At 41.2% G+C, this 21114-nt stretch overlaps 1 protein-coding gene across 1 annotated transcript in view; it reads left to right on the plus strand.

The window, feature by feature from the left end:
- The window catches only part of SLC5A1 (solute carrier family 5 member 1), a 62422-nt gene extending 48342 nt beyond the window's left edge, over positions 1–14080 (plus strand). The window contains exons 12-15 of the mRNA XM_026484901.4: positions 1564–1732; positions 5245–5460; positions 7404–7509; positions 11974–14080. Coding sequence (XP_026340686.2) covers positions 1564–1732; positions 5245–5460; positions 7404–7509; positions 11974–12191 — 709 coding nt within the window. The 3' untranslated portion in view covers positions 12192–14080. The remainder of the gene's footprint in view (positions 1–1563; positions 1733–5244; positions 5461–7403; positions 7510–11973) is intronic.
- The last annotated feature ends 7034 nt before the right edge of the window (positions 14081–21114 follow it).

Consider the following 21114-nt stretch of genomic DNA (forward strand, 5'->3'; position numbering starts at 1 on the left):
GAGGCTATGGCAGGTCAACTTCCTCAGAGCAGGGAGACCAAGTCCCTGTGATGTCAGTCAAGGGAAAGTTTCACAGTGAGTGAGGGAGGCGTATGGGCTGCCACATCATAGGTCTCATCAATAAGATTAGGGCAAAGGAAGGGAAAGGAAAATGACAGGTCACTGTCAGGTGATGAGACACCTGGAACCCAGGGGAGATCTGACCAGGCCTGAGTCTACTACTTTGCTTCAGAGAAAGCAGCACCATCACCCTGACTGGTTTTTCCCTTAGAAAGGACTTTACTGTTTTTCCCCTTTTATCTATAAGGCTCGAGATGCAACGTGAGAAGAGAACCATTTTGTTGCTTTGCTCAGGTCTGGTCCCCTTGGCTCTGAGATTGTTGGGACTCACACTTTTGTACATCCCATGACTGCTGCCCTTGGATCTTATCCCTTCCCTAGATGAGCTTACAGGAAACAATCCCAGCCTTTGCTAGGGGGACTATAAGAGCAAACAAGGGCTCAGAGAAGGGAGAGGTGAGCATGGCATGCAGTAGTTGGGGAAAGCTCCTCGAAGAGGGAGGCCCGAGCTGAGGCCAAATTGGTGGGTAAGATTTGGGTAAATGGGGGCAGTGGGAAGGGCATTCCAGAGGGAGAAATATATGAGTGAAAACACTGCTTTGCAAAGATTAGTTTAAGACTCTTTTGCCTTAAATTCATGTAAGTGAGGTAAGGGAATCATAGCCTTCTTTCTAATTAAATCAAGAGCACAAGTAAGAGGAGCTTTTAAGGGAACCCTCCAATCTTTTCAAGACTTGAAGTGAAATTTAAGAGGAAAGCTGGAAATACTTGGTAGTATCCCTTTCTTTCTAGACTGTTCCTTTACAAACTGTTTTTGATTGTGGTTTTCACTTTATTATGAAGAAGAGGAGGAGAAGGAGGAGGAGAAGAAAATAAAATAAAAATTATGGCTTTTACTATCTATTGAGTACCTACTGGTTGCTAAGTGTTTTACTATAGCTGATCCTTATTCCAAAATTGTAAGGTCAGTCATATTATTCCCACTTTACAGATGGAGAAATTGAGACTCAGAGAGGTTAAGCAAGGTGTCCTATGTCGCACAGAGAAAAGAAACATTTGAATCCAGGACTCTTTGGCTCCCAAATCCACACCCTTGTTCCTACACTCTACTACTTGTCAAAGTGTGACTCTCTTATGGCACTGACTGGTTTAGGTTAGTCAAGTGCATTTCACTTATTCACAGGCACAGATGACTTTCTCAAAGAGGCAGAATACAGAGGGAACAAAAGCCTCAAGAATAAATTTGCTAATTATTTTTCCTTGCTGTGGTAATATTACACACACACACACACACACACACACACACCATGTATATATAACATATAATAAATGAAATTATATACACACATATAAATATATACATTTATTTGTATATATTTACTAGTTATATATACACACACACACATATATATATTATACACACACACACATCTGACACATAGTAATATATATTTATTCATATAGAGCCATTTATTGACACTGTATTGGGGGCTTCGATTTCAGGTTGTTCATCCTCGTGCTGATAGGCATCAGCATTGCCTGGGTGCCCATTGTGCAGTCAGCACAAAGTGGGCAGCTCTTCGATTACATCCAGTCTATTACCAGTTACTTGGGACCACCCATTGCAGCTGTCTTCCTGCTTGCTGTTTTCTGGAAGAGAGTCACTGAGCCGGTAGGTATCATTTATGCATGTCCTGAAAAGCCACTCTGACACAGAAATTCCCACCTGGAGCTGCGTATTCTGTACGGGAGGGATTCTGTTTCTCAGAGATCTCGAGCAGGAATAGATGTGCCGCTGAAGGTTTGTATGGGAAAGCCTTCAGGGCCTCTCCTGGGTTCACATTCTTTTGGATTCCCCTCTCCTCCTTGCTGCAGGTTCCGAACTCATTCCCAACTAATGATGTACATTTTCCATCCAATCTGGGTGGTTTTGACCTGATAACATGGCACAAGCCAGGAAGTTTGTAACCCCTGGGTGAGCAGCTCCAGAGCGAGTCCTAACACAGGCTCCCTCCAGTGGTTCTGCAGTGAGCTTGGCTTTCCAGCCAGTACCTCTCAAGGCCCAGTGAAGGATGATGCCCTAGTGCTCAAGCAATTTATATGCAAAACAACATAAGGTAGATAATAATTGAGGGATAAAACGTGGCACAGAACATGAGGAGGATTCACAGAAAGGATTCACAGGCTGAAGCTGAGAGGGAAGAGAGGGCAGTCAAAGCAGAGAACAGCACCAGAACTTGGAGGCAGAAGTGCGGGGCTTGAGAGTCATCTCACCCGGCTCCAGAGGGAGTTTGTGTGTATGGATAATGGAAGACACGCTAGAAAGGCAGGTTAAAGTTAAATTAGGAATGGCTCCTTTGAAAGCCAGGCTAAAGAGTTTGGGTTTTCATTGGGGTGCTGTTATAGGTTTTGAAGCACCATGAAAAGGATGCCTTTGGATATGCCTTCTGAGTAGGGTGTTCCCTGTCTCTATCAAACCATCTATACACCAGGGAAGACTGGGATGGAGTGGGGGTGCTGACCATGTAGCTTATTGTCCGAAGCAGTATAAATGGTGACATATTTTTGGTTAGAGACAACCCCTTTCTCCCAATAGGACAGAAATAAATATATGCTCCGGAAACATCTCACTGGAGTGATCCAGCTTTGAAATGCAAAATTACATGGACTTTTCTTCATTCAACATTTGCCGTCAGGAACATAGTCCAGATTTGCTGGTAACACAAAATTGCACGCACAGATAAATACCCTTGAGAGATCAGAATTAAACCTGCAAGTGATCATGACAGGTTAGAGAAATGGGTAGACTCTTAGGATATATTTCAATAGGGATTGGCAGAAGCTGAGAGATTTCTAAAATACAAGTTAGTAAAGTGTGGCTAAAAGCCCAGCTGGGTATTGCTGTGGACTAAAAACAGATTCAATTCAACAAAGAACTGTGGCATTCAAAAAAATAAGGCTATGAATTGGGATAGAGTGTAGTGGTTCTCAACTGGGGCTGATTTTGCCCTTTCCCCGGGGTACTTTTGGTGATGTCTGGCAACATTTTTGATTGCTATGATTCAGAAAATTCTATTAGTATCTAGTGGGTGGAGGCCAGGGATGCTGTTAAATATTCTACAATGCACAAGACAGCTTCCCCCACATTCACTGCCACCCCCCAAAGAATTATCCAACCCGAATGTCACAGGGCTGAGGGTGCGAAGCCATTGCTAGAGTCTCTGGAGAGTAGCACGTGGAGACTGTAAAGTGATTCTCCGGACTGGTCAGGGAATGTGTTTGGTATGGGATGACTCTAAGGCTTGAGGAAAATATCAAAATTTCCCAGATTTTTCAAGAGCCTCTTGAGAAAAAGATTAAAGGAACAGGAAGAGGCTAATTGCCAAAAGAGAAGGACTATGTGTTGGCTAATTGAATTTATTTATTTATTTTAAAGGTTTTTATTTATTTATTTGTCAGAGAGAGAGAGAGAGAGAGCACAAGCAAGGGGAGTGGCAGGCAGAGCAGGCAGAACAGGCAGGCAGAGAAGCAGGCTCCCTGCTGAGTGAGGAGCCCCATGCAGGACTCAATCCCAGGACCCTGGGATCATGACCTGAGCCAAAGGCAGATGCTTAACCAACTGAGCCACCCAGGCATCCTGCTAATTGAATTTAAATAAAGAAAAGAAGAAGAAGAAGAAGAAGAAGAAGAAGAAGAAGAAGAAGAAGAAGAAGAAGAAGAAGAAGAAGAAGAAAGAAAAAGCAAAACAAAAAACCAAAAGAGAAGGAAAGTTTTATAGCAGATTTTATCAATACTATTCATACAAACTAAAGTAAAAAAAATAATTTTTTGAATGAATAAGTGTATGGGGAATGAATGGGGAACATTTTTTCCTTATCTATATATTATCTATCTATCTATCTATCTATCTATCATCTATCTGCCTATCTATCAATCTTTTTATCTATCAGATACTTCCATATGCCAGACATAGGGCTAGGTACTGGCAACACAAAGGGAATAAATCCAGTTCCTTCTCTGAGCAAATTCCCAGTTTACATGGAGAGACTGAGAAGTGACTGAGTGATTCCATAGCAGTGGATTGGTGCTGGCATGGAGGTGTGTCTACAGTGCAGTCACAGCAAAGAGGATGGTCCCACCCAATTCTGTCTTGGGAGGATGATGGGACATTGAAGTTAGAACAAGGTTACCTGGAAGGGAAGAGATTGTGCTCTCCTGGATAGACAGTGACCTGTGCAAAGACCTAGGACATAAATACACATGACAATAATGGAGTACACCTGGGATTTAAAGTGCAGGAGTACCCAAGGCTAGGAAAGTTCAAGGATCAACATTTGACGTGAAGGCTCTTTTTTCCCACCCTTCTATGAGCTCACTGTACTTTGTCACTGGTCCTTTTAAAATGTGGTCAGACCTGGTTCTCTAGGTGAGGACTGACCAAAAAGGAAGCAAGAAGGAAGGGAAGGGAAAGGAAAGGAAAGGAAAGGAAAGGAAAGGAAAGGAAAGGAAAGGAAAGGAAAGGAAAGGGTTAAAAAAAATCTCTGAAAAATTATACCCCGGTATTGTCTCTTATAGGCTTTCCATATTTCTAATATGCAAACCCAAAACTTAATATAAAGACACATAGTATAATTTTATGTTCTCAAATTAAAAACAGGGACTTTGGATCTATAAAAGGGGCTAATGATGAAAGTAGTATTTATATTTTGATGGAAACATTCCTTTCTCTTCCATCTCCAAAAGTCCCCGTTTGTTTTCCAATGTCTTCCAGGAGAACTTACTTCACAAGTAATTACATTACCTCTGAATGTGCCTCAGTCTGGAGGCTGATGGTGATAGTAGCTACAGGAGGAGATTCAAATTATTTTTAAAATTAGAAATGAATTTTTGGAATTAAGACTTTGGGTTGACACTCGACTCCAGTTATTAGGCACTGTACCCTATTATATTATGAATCTTGTTTTATGACCCAGGTAAAATCATGTCACTGAAACATGATAAACACACCCTTTGAAGGCTTGGGCCTGACATCGCACTCCTAGCCATATTCTGAACGCCAGTGTCCTGGCTTCAAAAGCCCGAAGCTATCATTTGTCTCATTTTTATCCCTTTGCCTCTGTCTCCCAGGAATGCCCTGCTGTTTTGTGTGTTTGGGGTTAATTAACCCAGGGTTTTCTTTCACAGGGAGCCTTTTGGGGACTGATCATCGGATTTCTGATTGGGGTGTCCCGTATGGTGACTGAATTTGCCTATGGAACTGGGAGCTGCATGCAGCCCAGCAACTGTCCCACGATTATCTGTGGTGTGCACTACCTGTACTTTGCCATCATCCTCTTTGTCATTTCTGTCATCATCATTGTGGTTGTCTCTCTCTTCACCAAGCCAATTCCAGATGTGCATGTGAGTATCCATTTTGGGGGATGTATCCTGCCCTTGTTTCATGCTCATGGTGCAACACCCACCTTGTTGCCCTTTGCTCAATTAGACATCTCACACTCATGTGACTAAAACAGTCCACGCTTGCCATTGGTTTTACATAGAAAGACACAGGCCGGAAAACACGGTGTGCCAGCAAAGTGGTATCGAGTGTGTGTCTTCAGCAGGAGTCCTCACAGTAGTTCATATTTCAGTCCAGGGGCTAGTCTCTGGATCCTGCTCCCCAAGTGACAGCACAGGTGCAAGGGAATGAGATCACAAGGGTAAGCATAGGGGCTAGCCTGGTTTAGATGCTCATGTCTCAAATAGAAACTTAGATTTCTTCTAGTAGTCCCACGGCATAACTTCCAGGGGTCCCAGCAAGGGACATACTTAGTTACAAAAAAACACACTCAGGGAAATCTGGAGCATGATATACCCTTAATTTTTTCCCCAATTAACCCTCCAAACAATTACCCATATAATTTGAGAAATTTCAAACAATATCAAAATCCAGTTGAGTCAAGACTCCAAAAATGGCGAATACTCTTCTTTAACTCTAGATGTCACCCATAGCTCTCCCAATGCAGATGAAGATTTGCAATTACAGGTCATTTTTGCCCTGAGCAGTATAATCAGGTAATCCAACACAGCTAATACTTTACCTTTTTCAGGTTTCCAAGGAACAGAGCTAGAGTTAACCCAAGATCATATTTGTCTATAGAGAAAGAGAAAGGGTTTTTTTTTTAACTTTTTACTCATGCATACACAAATACAGGGACTTAGGGAATCCCTAAAAGACCTTCAACCTCATTGTCAAATTGTCAAAGCTGTGACTAATCTTAATGTCAAACAAAGACTGCTTTTATAGCAGAAGAACCACCATTATGTTTCTTGGCTGAATCCGTCAATAAGCTTCTGTGTGTTGTATTAAATGCTTCCTGATGTCTCAGTGTTTGCAGCCCTAAACACATTTAGCTCCATGATTCTTCCTTTCATTTTTTTAGAAGATTTTATTTATTTGTTTGACAGAGACAGAGAGAGAGAGTGGGAGGGAGGGAACACAAGCAGGGGGAGTGGGAGAGGGAGAAGCAGGCTCCTCGCTGAGCAGGGAGCCGGACACGGGGCTTGATCCCAGGACCCTAGGATCATGACCTGAGTCGAAGGCAGACAGACGCTTAACGACTGAGCCACTGAGGCACCCCACCCATGATTCCTCTTGAAGTAGAGAAGACAAGATAGTCACCAAAGAGGGCATAGTTGGAATGAATACATTTCATTGACTTTCAGACTTCTTCAAGTTTCTGGTTTCATGTCCATAGAAACTGTTTCCAGCACTACTCTATTCTAATATGGTTCATGATTCTACAGGTTATCTTCTTATAATGTGACAAACACATAGTGCAAAACTCTGTTCTTATACTGCTGGTCTGGAGAAATAGGCATTTAGTCTTTTTTCTTAGCACCAGTGCTAAGAGGAATAAATTTAGTTATCATATGCAAGAAGAGTTCATTCATTCAAGACAGACATTTCTTTATTCAAGGTGGTCTCTTAGTCTTTGAATATTATAAGGGCTTGTATATTCACGTGTTAACTTACACTGAAGTGCCCAACTTATTAGACATAACGTGGATGGAAACTTATCTATATTTTGGTCGGTACTGAGAGATCACAGTACTTCTTTTTTGTTGTTGTTGTTTTCATTTTTTAATGAGTTTCATTCAGCAAACCCTGGCCAAATGAATGTCTTAAAAGGGGTGCCTCCGATGTCCACTGTGTGCTAGAACAATAACTAGCCATCCACTGACACCTTTCGGGAAGTTATGCACCTTTTCCTTTCTTGATGCACATCTCTTTTTTTCTCTCAACTTTTTGGCATAAGACGCTATTTGGAACTTTCTGCCAACCTGTTTTGCTTTCTCCACAGCTCTACCGCCTGTGTTGGAGCCTGCGCAACAGCAAAGAGGAGCGTATTGACTTGGATGCAGAAGAGGAGGACATTCAAGAAACCCCAGAGGAGACCATTGAAATAGGTGATTTGTGATTCAGAGCCTATCCCAAGCCCTAAAAAGTTACTCCTCCAACAGAAAGGCCACCTTACTGAAGTCTTTACAAAATGCCTACCTCAAAGCTCAGATCTCTCTTTAGAAGGGAGTAATGAGTGAGGTGGGGGATGAGATGGATAAATGGGTTTTGGGAAGTTCACTCTGACGCCTGGTCAAGAGGAAGAGATAAGTGCAGCATCACCCCAGCCTCCTTATACCTCATAACGCACAGTGCTCAGTAAGTATGAGTGGCATATTTGCCACCCTGACTTGATCTGGGGCATGGCCAGGGAGAAGGAAAGAGTCGGAGCCTGTGAACTGAAAGCAGATGGAACCTAAGCTATGGTCAGTCTAGTGACATTAGGGAGATAGGTGAGAGGCTCTTGGGGGTCTTATAGCCACATAAGATTTAGAAAATCAAATTTCTCTGAAGTCCAATGAGATAATGCTTAGTCAGTGAGATTTATCCTCATCATGGAGAAAAGCTTTCCTCAGCTTGTGTGTTGGAACTTTTTCTCCTCACATGGGACTGGAGCACGCATGGAGGATGGTTGTGGAGATGTGTGGTGTGCCAAGGTGTGGGAGCACAAGGTCATAGGTACTTTCTAGTGCTGGGCTAGAGGTCTCATCACTCCTTCTGAAGGGGAGTACAGATACAGCAGAATATGTTCTGAATATGGCCATTAGAAATATCATAGAATCCTAGCTCTGGAAAGGGCCCTAGAGATCATTTGGTCTTATGGTCTTGTTTTACAGATGTGTAAATTGAGGTCCAGGAAGGGAGAGGCTTTGCCTATTATCCCAGCTCTGATACAGTCTGCTCTTGGTCTCTAAAGACATTTTAGTTCTGAAATCTGTGGCTCTGCAGGTCTTATTCAAGACTGGAAGGAACCTGGAGCCATAGGCAGTTGGCCATGGTATTGAAAAAGACCTTTTTTGCTTCCTTGGAGCAAGGAGGCATGAACATGCTGCCTGCTTCTCCAACTTCCAAAAGTGTCTCCACATTGAGCGAGAGTATCATAGATTTAAAAGACTGACTTATTTCACTTAGCATTATACTCCCTAGCGCCATCCATGTTGTTGCAAATGGCAAAATTTTATTCTTTTTTTATGGCTGAGTAATATTCCAAGGCATATCTATATCTATCTATATCTATATCATCTATATAGATCACATCTTCTTTATCCATTCATCTATCAATGGACTTGGGCTGCTTCCATAAATTAGCTATTGTAAATAATGCTTCAACAAATATAAGGGTCATATAGCTTTATGATATATATTTTCATATTCTTTGGGTAAAAACCCAGTAGTGTGATTACTGGATCATATGGTAATTCTATTTTTAATTTTTTGAGGAACCTCTGTACTCTTTTCCACAGTGGCTGTACCAGTTTGCATTCCCACCAGTAGTGCATGAGAGCTCTTTTTTGTCCACATCCTCACCAGCACTTGTTGTTTCTTGTGTTTTTGATTTTAGCCATCGTGATAGGTGTGAGGTGATATCTTATTATACTTTTGATTTGCATTTCCCTGATGATGAGTGATGTTGAGCATCTTTTCATGTGTCAGTTGTCCATCTGTATTCTTCTTTGGAGAAATGTTTATATTTTTGCCCATTTTTAAATTGCATTATTTGTTTTTATATGTTGAATAGTATAAGTTCTTCATATGTTTTGGATACTAACCCTTTATCAGATATGTCATTTACAAATATCTCCTCACGTTCAGTAGGCTGTCTTTTAGTTTTGTTGATTGTGGTGCAGAATCTTTTTATTTTGATGTATTCTCAATAGTTTATTTTTGCTTTTGTTTCCCCTGTCTCAGGAGACATATCTAGAAAAATATTGCTATGGCTGATATCAGAGAAATTACTGCCTGTGCTCTCTTCAAGGATTTTTAAGGTTTCTCTCACAGTTAGGTCCTTAATTCATTTGAGTTTATTTTTGTGTATGGTCTAAGAAAGTGGTCTAGTTTCATTCTTTTGAGTGTAGCTGTCCAGTTTTCTCAATACCATTTGTTGAAGAGACTGTTTTTTTCCCACTCCATATTTATGCCTCCTTTGTTGAAGGTTAATTGTCCATATAATTGTGGGTTTATTTCTGGGCTTTCTATTCCATTCCATTGATCTATATGTCTATTTTTGTGCCAATACCATAATGTTTTGATTACTACAACTTTGTAGTATATCTTAAAATATAGAATTGTGATACCTTCAGTTTTTTTCTTCTTTTTCAAGATTGCTTTAACTATTTGAGGTCATTTGTTGTTCCATAGAAATTTTAAGATTATTTATTCTAGTTCTGCAAAAAAATGCTGTTGGTATTTTGATAGAAATTGCATTAAATCTGTGGATTGCTTTGAGTAATATGGACATTTTAACAGTATTTATTCTCCCAATCCATGAGCATGGAATATCTTTCCATTTCTTTGTGTTGTCTTCAATTTCTTTCATCAATGCTCTAGTTTTGACAGTACAGGACTTTTACCTCCTTGGTTAATTTTATTCCTAGGTATTTTATCATTTTTGGTGAAATTGAAATGTTTTCTTGATTTCTCTTTTTGCTACTTCATTATTAGTGTATAGAAATGCAATAGATTTCTGTATATTGATTTTGCATTCTACAACTTTACTGAAGTCATTATCAGTTCTAGTAGTTTTTTTGGTGTAGTCTTTAGGATTTTCTATGTATAGTACCATGTCATCTGTAAATAGTGAAAGTTTTAATTCTTCCTTACCAATTGGATGCTTTTTATATCTTTCAATTGTCAATACTATGTTGAGTAAAAGTGGTGTGAGTGGACATCCTTGTCTTGTTCCTGACCTTAGGAGAAAGGCTCTCAGTTTTTCCCCATTGTAATGGGGACTGTAATGCTTGCTGTGGGTTTTTCATATACGGCCTTTATTATGTTGAGATATGTTCCCTCTAAACCTTCCTTGTTGAGGGTTTTATCATGCATGGATGTTGCACTTTGTCAAATGCTTTATCTGTATCTATTGAAATGATCATATGGTTTTTATTCTTTCTCTTATTGATGTGCTGTATTATGTTGATTGATTTGTGAAAAATGAACCACCCTTGCATCCCAGGAATAAATCCCACTTGATCATGGTAAATGATTTTTTTCATGTATTACTGGATTTGGTTTACTAATATTTTGTTGAAGATTTTTTTCATCTATGTTCATACCTTACTGTAGTGATTCATTTTAGTGCCATATCTTACTTAAGGTAGACAATATAAATATAATTCTTCCAACTTTACAGATGGGGAAAATGGGATATAGAGACTTTCTCAAGGCCTCCCAGTAACCATGTGTTTCTCCCTTGGGCTGGTCAGTGAGCCCAACCTTTTGTTACTCCTTCTCCATTATTCTGTTTTGGTGGAGTGGCCGAAGTGAAGGGATACAAGGAGACTTGCCTCTCTTTCTTATGTGCATGAGAGAAAAGCGAATAGAAGGAGACTATTACTTCTTGACATCTATTACACACTGGGCACTCTCTCATAAAATCTTATAATCCCCCCTAAAATTATCCAATTTTACCTGCACTTGAAGATAAGACAGGTGAATTAGCAAAGCCATAAAGCTGAGTTTTGGTTTCAGTTCTGACACATGTATGTGCTTAATTACTTAAGGCTATTTGCAATTCTAAAATAAAATGTGACTCTTAAAAATGGGGGAGTGGAGAGCAGTAGTCTCTGACTATGGTGTTGAAAACACAGTGGGCTTGATTTCATATCTAGTGAGCCATAGACCTGGGATTCTAACCCAGGTCTGTCTACCTTTAATGCCACACCTGGGCTCAGAGGAGAGCATCAGTTCCCTCGGTGGGCATCCACTTTGAGTGGCAGGGCCAGTTGGGTGGTTTGATTTAGCAATATTGATATGCAACATCAGATCTTAAGCTCTGGAAATGTTCATTGTTGCTGCCCTGTGTCAGGGAGTATTCAGACCAATTATTGCCACATGGCTGGATATTGTAAAGCTTTGGAACTTTCAGGTGCAGCTAATATGCTCCTGAGTCAGGCAAGTCTCATTGCTTTCCAGTGATGTGGTAAACAGATATGAGTTTATGTGTTTTGGAGGTGGATTTTCCATGTCGTTCATATGTCATAGTTTCCCAGCCCATCGTTTACATTTCTTCTCATAGACTAGTATTTTCTGTTTGATTCTGACTTTTCTAAATCAAAATGTATTGCATTGGCCTGGTAGAGATAAAGCTTAATTTAGTTGATCATAAAGATGTAGAATCCATCTATTACCATCGTCTTATAATTAATTAAGTTCACTCAAACATTTTGTACCGTTTCCATTCCTGCAAACAAGAAAATTGGGAAATGTCTGCAGAATGCAGATGTTTCCTTTTCATGGTGTCTTCCCTGAAACCTTTCCTTGTGCCTCCTTCTTCTGTATCTAACCATCCTTTTTTTACATTTCCCCTGACACAGAAGTTCCTGAGGAGAAAAAAGGATGCTTAAGGCGGGCCTATGACCTATTTTGTGGCTTGGACCAGCCGCAGGGCCCCAAGATGACAAAGGAAGAAGAGGAAGCTATGAAGCTGAAGATGACAGACACCTCCGAGAAGCCTTTATGGCGAACAGTGGTGAACATCAATGGCATCATCCTGTTGTCCGTGGCTGTTTTCTGCCATGCATTTTTTGCCTGAGCCTTGCTTTTGTGGTGGGCTGCGTTCAGGAAGGCAAGACTTCTTACTCTGCCTCCTTTAGTTGTATTCTGTGTTGTTAAGCTGGTGGTAAACCAGCCAGTTGTAAATTTTGCCCAGTTGATAAATGTGCACAGGAGTAATTACAGGCTAACTGAAGAAAAATCATTAATTTGCTGTTAACTTATGTATTTGACGCCAGTGTGATATCATCAGCTGTACATAGTAGAGCTGCAGAAGGAAAGTCCAACTCAGTCATGTCCAGGAAAAGGTGCACTAAGAAGGAAGCCCTGCCACGTGTGATGCAAGTTTTTCTCAGGTAGATTCAGTGTGTCAGTGTAGTTTGTGATCCTTGAATATTATTTTAAGAGTTGTGGTCTCCCTGGTTCGTGCCACTTTTCCTTCATGATCTTCTCCCCATCTTTTTTTAAGAGAAATATTTCCCCTCTTCTCATATCCCTGTCAAGTTTTTCCTGGCACCCACAAAAAATCAATCTGATAAACTGATGAATGCGTTGCGGCTGAAGATGGGAACTTGATAGGATCCCTGCCCTGGTGTTTTGCTCTTTGATAGGAAAGCTTGCGGATGGCAGGACTTACCCCAAAGGGAGGGTCCCAGGCACCAGCCCCAGGCCAGTGGGGAAAGTGGATAATCTTGAGTCAAGAGAATTTTCTGGTTTTCTTTAACATGTCTGTTGTGAGGTCCTCATGTTTGAAATTTCACTTATTTTGTCATTTGCTGTGTCTGGAATATCCTAGGCACTCAGCAACGCTTATGGACCAAATGGATGATTTGGGCAATTATTTGTAAATACTTGCTTTATTTTTATGTAAGTCTGGCCCTTGGTTAATTTTGTGTGTGTGTGTGTGACTGCACAAAGTACACAGTACACACTCAGGTGACTCTCATCAATTGGAATGCATTTCCCAGAAGCCACTCTTCCTCATGGTGTGGATGTTGAACATATGAGCTTAGAGGCTGATCTATGTCACATGACAAAGCAAATGTACCTCTTGGGGCATCTGCCATCTCAAAGCAGCCACACTCTCCTGTAACATGGAAAAATTATCCCAAGATTTTCCTCTCCATGAGTTCATGTGACCACAGCTCTTCCTTTCTGGGGTGTCTTGAGTGGTGATCAAAAGTTGACCAAATTTAGGGTAGGTGGGGGTCTCTGTTCTGAGTGGTAGCGTTCAATGCATTTAGTTGACAGGAGTGTATTTCTTGTTGAACCTAGGGAGAAGTTTTAAAATATAATTTAAATTAGTTAATTAATTAATTAATTAATTAATTAAATTCTTTCAGTCCCACCTTTGAAATCTCAATTATGTTGTAACATAAACTTTGAAGTTAAGAAAAAGTCATGATGTTAGTATTGACTGATTTCAAGCTAGTTTAGGAAAGAGCTGGGATCTGAGGTGCTATGGAGCTGAGAGTGGTTTCTAGGCATACAAATGGTTCAAAGGCAAAGGGATGGCTTGTTCTTGTGGAAGGAAGGACATTAATTGATACACCCTCCATATTGCCCTTACGTGAGGCAGAGAAGAGGGGAACGTGGAGAATTTCATGTGGCTGACTCAGTTTCATGTGCAGTTTGTGGTACTTTTGAGATTTGAGAAGATAAAGGGGAAGTATTGAAAGCTGGTGGATGAAATGGGCATGAAGTATCTAGATTGTCCTGGATTCAGTTTCTGGCATTGCCAATGATTCATGTGTATATTGTGGTAAATTATTTTGTTTCAACTGTGTATTTTTCTCTTTGAAAAATGGGGACCTTGGTGCTTATAGCATCTACCTACCTCCTCTGGGTGTGACTAGGTCACTTTGTAAAGGGGATGACAGATACATACATGAAAGATGCGAAACACATGTAATATTAAGCTGCATTTAGTCCCATAAATTAAAATGTATTACTTTGATACTAATAAAAACATTAAAAAATGTAACATCTGTGTTTCCTGTTTTCTAGATATTCTAAACAGATACTGACCATGCCTGTGGTGAGCGTTAGTTGGCACAAGATGTGGATTAGGAAACAGGAGCCAAGACAGGTGAGAATAGGGTCTGGCAACCCGAATAAAAGGTAGAAAAGGAGAGGATTTCAACTTCAAAATCTCTAATAAACATGAGGTAACTCTACTTTCAACGCATAATGTCTTTTTAGGACAGACTAAGCCACTTGAGTGACCAGGGGCCAGTAAGTGATACATTGTACTAGAGTAATTTAAAGAGTACAAAGAAGAGCTAATTTTTTTCCTCAAATGGAAGATGGGTATTTGGGAACAGAGTGGCTTCTTATTATGGTCCATTTATAGAACTGAAAAATTTATTTAATTTATTTTTAAAACTATTTATATTTATTTTTATTTTTAAAATTTAAATTCAATTAGCCAACATATAGGACATCATTAGTTTCAGATGTAGTGTTCAATAGTTCATCAGTTGCGTATAACACCCAGTGCTCATCATATCATGTGCCCTCCTTAATGCCCATCACTCAATTACCCCATCCTCCCATAGATGACTATTTTAAAAAGAATCTCCCAAAATGAAATCTCCTTCCCTGCAGAATGAAGTTAGCCTGTGGGCTTTTGGTTTACCTGGGAGCATTGCTTAATTTTATGTAACTGAGTCAGGCACTGGTGTTCACTTAGAGGATTTCTACATTTGGAACTCCCTGGAACCTACTCTTTCCTGGTGTGGAAATCACCATCTCCTAAAAAGATGCATTACAGCTTGTCCTGCTTTACAAAAGCAAACCTTGGGAGAAAAACATACGTGCACTTAGTTGGTGGAGAGTAGTTTCTTAACTTTCTTCCTAATCTAGCCCCAAGACAATGTAGCAAATGTCCACCCGGTAAAAGAGACCTTCTTCACACAGGAGTGCTGGCAGCATGTACACGTGCATTTGGGAATCAGATAAAAGGCTTAGAGCAGCAGTTCTCAAATGATAGCCTTTATCGGAATCCCCTGGAGGGCTTGTTAAAACACAGATTATTGGGGCCACTCCCAGAGTTTCTGATTCAATAGGTCTGAAATGGGGCCTGGGAATTTGCATTTCTAAGTTCCCAGATGATTTTGTTGCCATTGGTCTGGGGACCACAATTTGAAAACAACTACATAGGTTGCCTGGGTGGCTCAGTCAGTTAAGCGTCTGCCTTCTGCTCAGGCCATGATACAGAAGTCCCGGGATCAAGTCCCACATAGGGCTCCTTGCTCGGTGGGGGGGTCCACTTCTCCCTCTGCCCCTCACCCCACTGGTGCTCTCTCTCTCCCTCATGCACAGGGCCGTGCGTACTCTCAAATAAATAAAATAAAATGAAATAAAATTTAAAAAGACAACAACTACTTAGAGTTAATTTCCAAAAAGATTTCATTTCATCACCAAGACGGGCAGAACTAGAGGAACCTCTTTCTCAGGCCCCGTTTTAAGATTTTTATTAATGTATCAGGACCCAAACTCTTTTCTGAAACCAAAGTTGTGTGGGTATGGTTAAGGCACATTATCATGTGAAGGTATAGAAAAATCCACCCCCCTGACCTTTAGGGCCTACCTGCTTAATTATGACCTCCCCGCTAGATGCCAAGGCTTGACACTTCAACAGCTTGACTTTTATTCTATATTTCATACTCATCATGTACCATATACATGCTGGCCCTCAAAGTCAGTTTTACAGGTGGAATTTTTTATAGATGGGGGGGGCATACGGGGAAAAAGCACTAACACTTATTGGGCGTCTTCTGTGACCCAGACCTTGTGGGCAGTATCAAATGATCCCACCTAATCTTTACAACAGTTCCATGAAGTTATTTGGAGGAAACTGAGATTTAGGGACTTACCCAAGGACCTTTGGATGGACTTTGGTGGTCATGGCCTAGAGGCTGACAATCCCCTCTCCCTGTTACAGAATTTCCCAAGGCAGCCTTCCAATAGCAACACAATGTAATTCTGAATATCCTAGAATGGGGTGGGATGTGGACAAGTCAGGAGATCAACATCTATTGAGTCCTATTTATTTATATTACAAATGTTAAAAATTTGTAACATTTAAATCAATGAGTTAAGCATTTCTATTTCTGTTTTCAGATAAACAGGGAAGGTTCAGGGAAGTTGATTGTTTTGCTCATGGTGGGTCTGTCTCTAGAGCCTGTGCTCATAGTTTTGGTTTAGGTGAATATCTCCTCCTTGCCAAATAGTGAGAGAAATATATCTTTTTTATCAAAGTAGCTTCTTTTGTCAAAGTAGTTCTTCCATGAGGGCTCTTTCAAGACTCTCAGAACATGGATAAGGATGTTTTCTAGTTGTTAGGCTCCAATGAAAGCAGAGGTTGTGTGTAAAGGGGTTAATATCGAGGCTGATCTAAGAAGCAGACTCAGAGTTCCTGTTATCTTGAAAATTCAAAGTTAAGATAAATATGCAATGCTATGTCTGAAAACGCCTTATCCAAAGCTCTGCACCTGGGTTGGAAATTGAAGGTGCTTCTCTGTCAGTGAACCATATGGCTCAAAGACTTCAGGTACAAGTGAGCTATTTTATTCTCACGGATAAAATTTCAAATAGCCAAGTTTCTCAGCTTATAATTTTAAAGAATGCATTTTCGGCACCATGTCCTTGATGTGAGTTAACAGAAGATATTTTTAGAGGCTCACACTCCTTGTCTCTTATTCTCATATGCCAGCTCTGACCACTCCGGGGCCAGGGTCCTGGCTCCAGAGTTCTAGTTCTTAATACCACATTATACTGTCTACCCAAAGTGTCGAAAAGGAAAATTTAACTTGTTGAAATAGAATGCTTGGAGGATGGGCTAAATCGCAGAATGGACAGCACTGAACTTAGTGGATAGAAATATGAAGCCCAGGAATTATCCCACAATGTACCAAAAAGAGATAAAGTGATGGAAACTGTGAAATAAAACTCAAAAGATATGACATGGGAAGTCCAACATCCATCTCACCAGAGGGCCAGAAAAAGAATGGGCAGAACATGAAGAGAGGAAGTGATACAAAGAAAGCCAGCAACTGATAGACTATTCGAGGGATTCCTGTGAATCACAAAAAAAGATAAGAGGAAACCATTAGGAAAAAGATGCACAAAGAATATAAAAAGTCTTCAAAGAGAAGTAATTCAGGATGGCATCATAAAAATGGTAACATCAACAAAATTGTGGAGTGGGCCACTCCAACCTCTTATCTCCTGACAGAAACCTTGAACAATGGGCAGAAGCTGTCAGAACCAATTTTGGGAGAACTCAGAAAAACAGTCAAAAGTTTATAGCAGCCAAACAAGCACTGAATCAAGAAAAAGATACCATAAAATGTTGACTGTCACTCTCTCTCTTGTGTGGTGGCAATCTTAAAGCAGCAGCAGTCATAAAATGTCAGTTGTCTAAAAGTGGGGGCAGCTTGTGTCCCCAGTGTGAAACCATTTTCCTCATTCCAGGGGAGCAGAGCAGACCACATTCACAAATTATTGTGTATGCCTATTCTAACCTGTCTGGGGGATACCGGAGGGACTGACACAAGGTGCTCCTCTCTATTTCACTTAACTCTGAACTCAGACTGGAAAAGCTTGAAACACTGAAAGCCAAATTAACAAGCTTCAGACACCTAAGATTATAGTCAAAACCTACAACAGAAAAAAAAAACCCTACAGTAGACTGCCTAAGGCAAAATCTACAGTAAGTGTCCTTGGGAAATTAGGACATCTTAAAGCAACCATATATACTGGGGAATTTAGAAAACCATGTGCATGACCAGGGCAAGACACATGATCAAAAAAGACCAGAGAAGACCCTAACCTTTCATCTTGGTCTGACCACTAGGCTCACTGTGAACCTGGCTAGGTGTTGAAGGAGGGCCCCAGAAGAGAGTGAGTTTGCAGAGACTGGGAAGGTTCCTCAAGGAAACCTCTATTAAAACAGTAGCTGAACGGGGCTCCTGGGTGGCACAGTGGTTAAGCGTCTGCCTTCGGCTCAGGGCGTGATCCCGGCGTTGTGGGATCGAGCCCCACATCAGGCTCCTCCGCTATGAGCCTGCTTCTTCCTCTCCCACTCCCCCTGCTTGTGTTCCCTCTCTTCGCTGGCTGTCTCTGTCTCTGTCGAATAAATAAATAAAAAATCTTAAAAAAACACAAACAGTAGCTGGACAAAACTTAAGGAATAGAGACTCCTGTGACTACATTGACAAGGAATACGGTCTTTCCAATAATAGTTCAGAAAAGTCACTAAACAAATGGACTATAACAACCTTTAACAACCAACAAAAGAGCAAAACCAGGGAAAGGGAAGAATCTGATTTCTAGAGTTACCACATTATAGTAGTCAAATGTCCAGTTTTCACACACACACAAAAAATTCACAGGACATACAAAGTACCAGGAAAATATGACCCATTCAAAGGAAGAAAAATAAATGCTTTCCCTGAGGAAGTCCACATGTCAGAATTATATCATTTATAAGCTTTAAAACAACTGCCTTAAGTACACTCAAAGAACTAAAGAAAAACATGGACCACCCCCCCCAAAAAAAACCTATAGGAAATCAGGAAACCAGTGTATGAACAAAATGAGAATAGCAATTAAGGAATAGGAATTACAAAATGAAACCAAACAGAAATTCTGAAAAGCAGAATAGCCAAACTGAAAAGTTCACTAGAGAGGTTCAACATCAAATTTAAGTGGGCAGAAGATAGAATCAGTGAACTTGAATAAAGGACAATTGAAATTGTCAAGTTCGAGGAACAGAAAGAAAAGAAAATGAAGAAAAATGAACAGGAGTGGGGGAAATAGTGATATCATCAAGGGGTGGTGTAGGAGACCCCAGCCTCAAGTCTCCTTACAAAGATCAACAATTAGTTATCCATGAAAAAAACACCTCTGGGAAAGCGCTGGTCTACTTAAGAAAATTCAACAACACAGTGAAACATAACACTGGAGAATAACTGTGCAGAAAGGGACAGGAGAGCAGTTTCATTTTGCCTGCATCGTCCCATCCCCTAAAGCCAGCATTGCTCAGTGAAAAGACTTACAAGCTACACAGAATTCTCCTGCCCAGGAAAGGGAGAGTGGGGTGAGCAACCATCTTTCCCAGTCTTTGGGGACTGCATGAAGGACCTGCTTTGGTTTCATCCCACCTAGAGACCCACAAAGCTGAGAAGTATAGAGACAGCTAGGAACAAGGAAGAAAAACAAAGGCTACTGCTGTCAGTCATGCTGTGGTAGCAACTATGATACCCAGTCACCTACTCTGCATAGAACTCCAACAGCTTTTCCCAGCCATCTGAGTTCCTCCTGGCTCCCTTCACCCACCCACCTCACCCCTGCTGGAGCTCAGGACTCACCCTGGCATCCAGCCCAGGCCTCTGTGGCTCCACACAACTGCAAGATGTCAGCCTAGATCCCTGCAGATGATCCTTACTACCACGTATGCACTTGGGGCTAGCCTTTCCAGCAGTGCACCTACATGCTACTGGCCCAACACCCATCACCTGCCTCCATTGCTGTGTGCACACCTGTGGGAAGATCCTGCAGCCACACCATGGCTTGCTGATAGCCAGGGCTCCCTCGGCTGATTGTAAGCCTGGATCTGGCCCTGTTTTCTGTCACTGGCCTGTAGCAGTGGGTTCACCTGCAGCTAACCCCTCCAGCTGTGGACCTGCCTACCCTCAGCCTGACTCAACACCAGATTCCAATTCCATGTAACTGTGACAATACTCAGCAGTCACAGTAGAGTAGGTGAGCAGCCAAGGCTCCCATAGCTGCCAGTCTATGGTTTTTACTTTTAATATAAATGTATTAAATTCTCAAATCAAAAAACAGAGAATGTTTGGATAAAAAAATCAAACTATATGCTGTCTAGAAGATACTCACTTCAGCTTGAAGGACACACATAGGCTTAAAGTGAAGGGATGGAAAAAGATATTCCATACAAGTGGAAACCAAAAGAGAGCGGGGATAGCTATACTTACATCAAATAGACTTTAAGTCAAACACTGTAATAAGAGACAAAAAAGTCATTATATAATGATAAACAAGTCAGTTCATCAAGAGACTATAACAATTGTAGACCTACAGGGAATATGATGGTGGAGTAGGAGGACCCTAGGCTCATCTTGACCCACAAACACAACTAGATAGTTATCAAATCACCCTGAATACCCCAGAAACCAACCTGGAGACTAATAGAACAAACTCCTCAACTAAAGGGAGAGAAAGGGTCACACTGAAGAAGGTAGGAACTGCAGAGATGTGGTTTAGGGGAGAAATGGATCATGGGTGCTGCAGAGGAGAGGGAACCATGGTCACAGAGAAGGGTGCGAGAGAGTAGGACATGCAGGGGAACGCACAAGGAGAACATTTCCCCAAAGCCATTGGCTTGGAAAATGAGAGGGGCTGATGAGTTCTTGCAACCAGTGGAGCTTAAAGTCTGGAGTTTCAAAGGTCAGTGAGCTTGGCCTGGATAGAGCCCGGAGGGGACTAACCTCCTCCTGGAGAGAAGGCAGGAAAACAACCCTGGGGCAGATGGAAACAGAGATTTGAAGAATGCCATGGGGCACACCATGGGGAGATTATTCACTCTTCTCACAGTGCTTCCATGAGGGCAGTTCAGGAAGAGACATCTCTCACCTCTCTGGGAACAAAGGAGCTGGCCAGCACAATTTCTCTCCCCTGCCCTTAGCATAAACACAGAGCCACCTGTGGGAAACAGCACAACATTCACACAGGCTGCCTAACTTGCTTACACCAAACCCCACCCTGCTGTGCCTGACTGCCCTCCTCATTTAAGCTTGCCTTAGTCTCAGTGTGGCAGGTCCCTCTCTCAGAAGGCCAGCACAAATGCTTCCCCACACCATGTTTCCTGACCAGAGAATTCTGCAGGGTCTCAGTACTTTTTTATTTTTAATTTTTTATTGTTATGTTAGTCATCA

The sequence above is a fragment of the Ursus arctos genome, unplaced genomic scaffold (genome assembly GCF_023065955.2).
Source record: "Ursus arctos isolate Adak ecotype North America unplaced genomic scaffold, UrsArc2.0 scaffold_34, whole genome shotgun sequence".
Lineage (NCBI taxonomy): Eukaryota > Metazoa > Chordata > Mammalia > Carnivora > Ursidae > Ursus > Ursus arctos.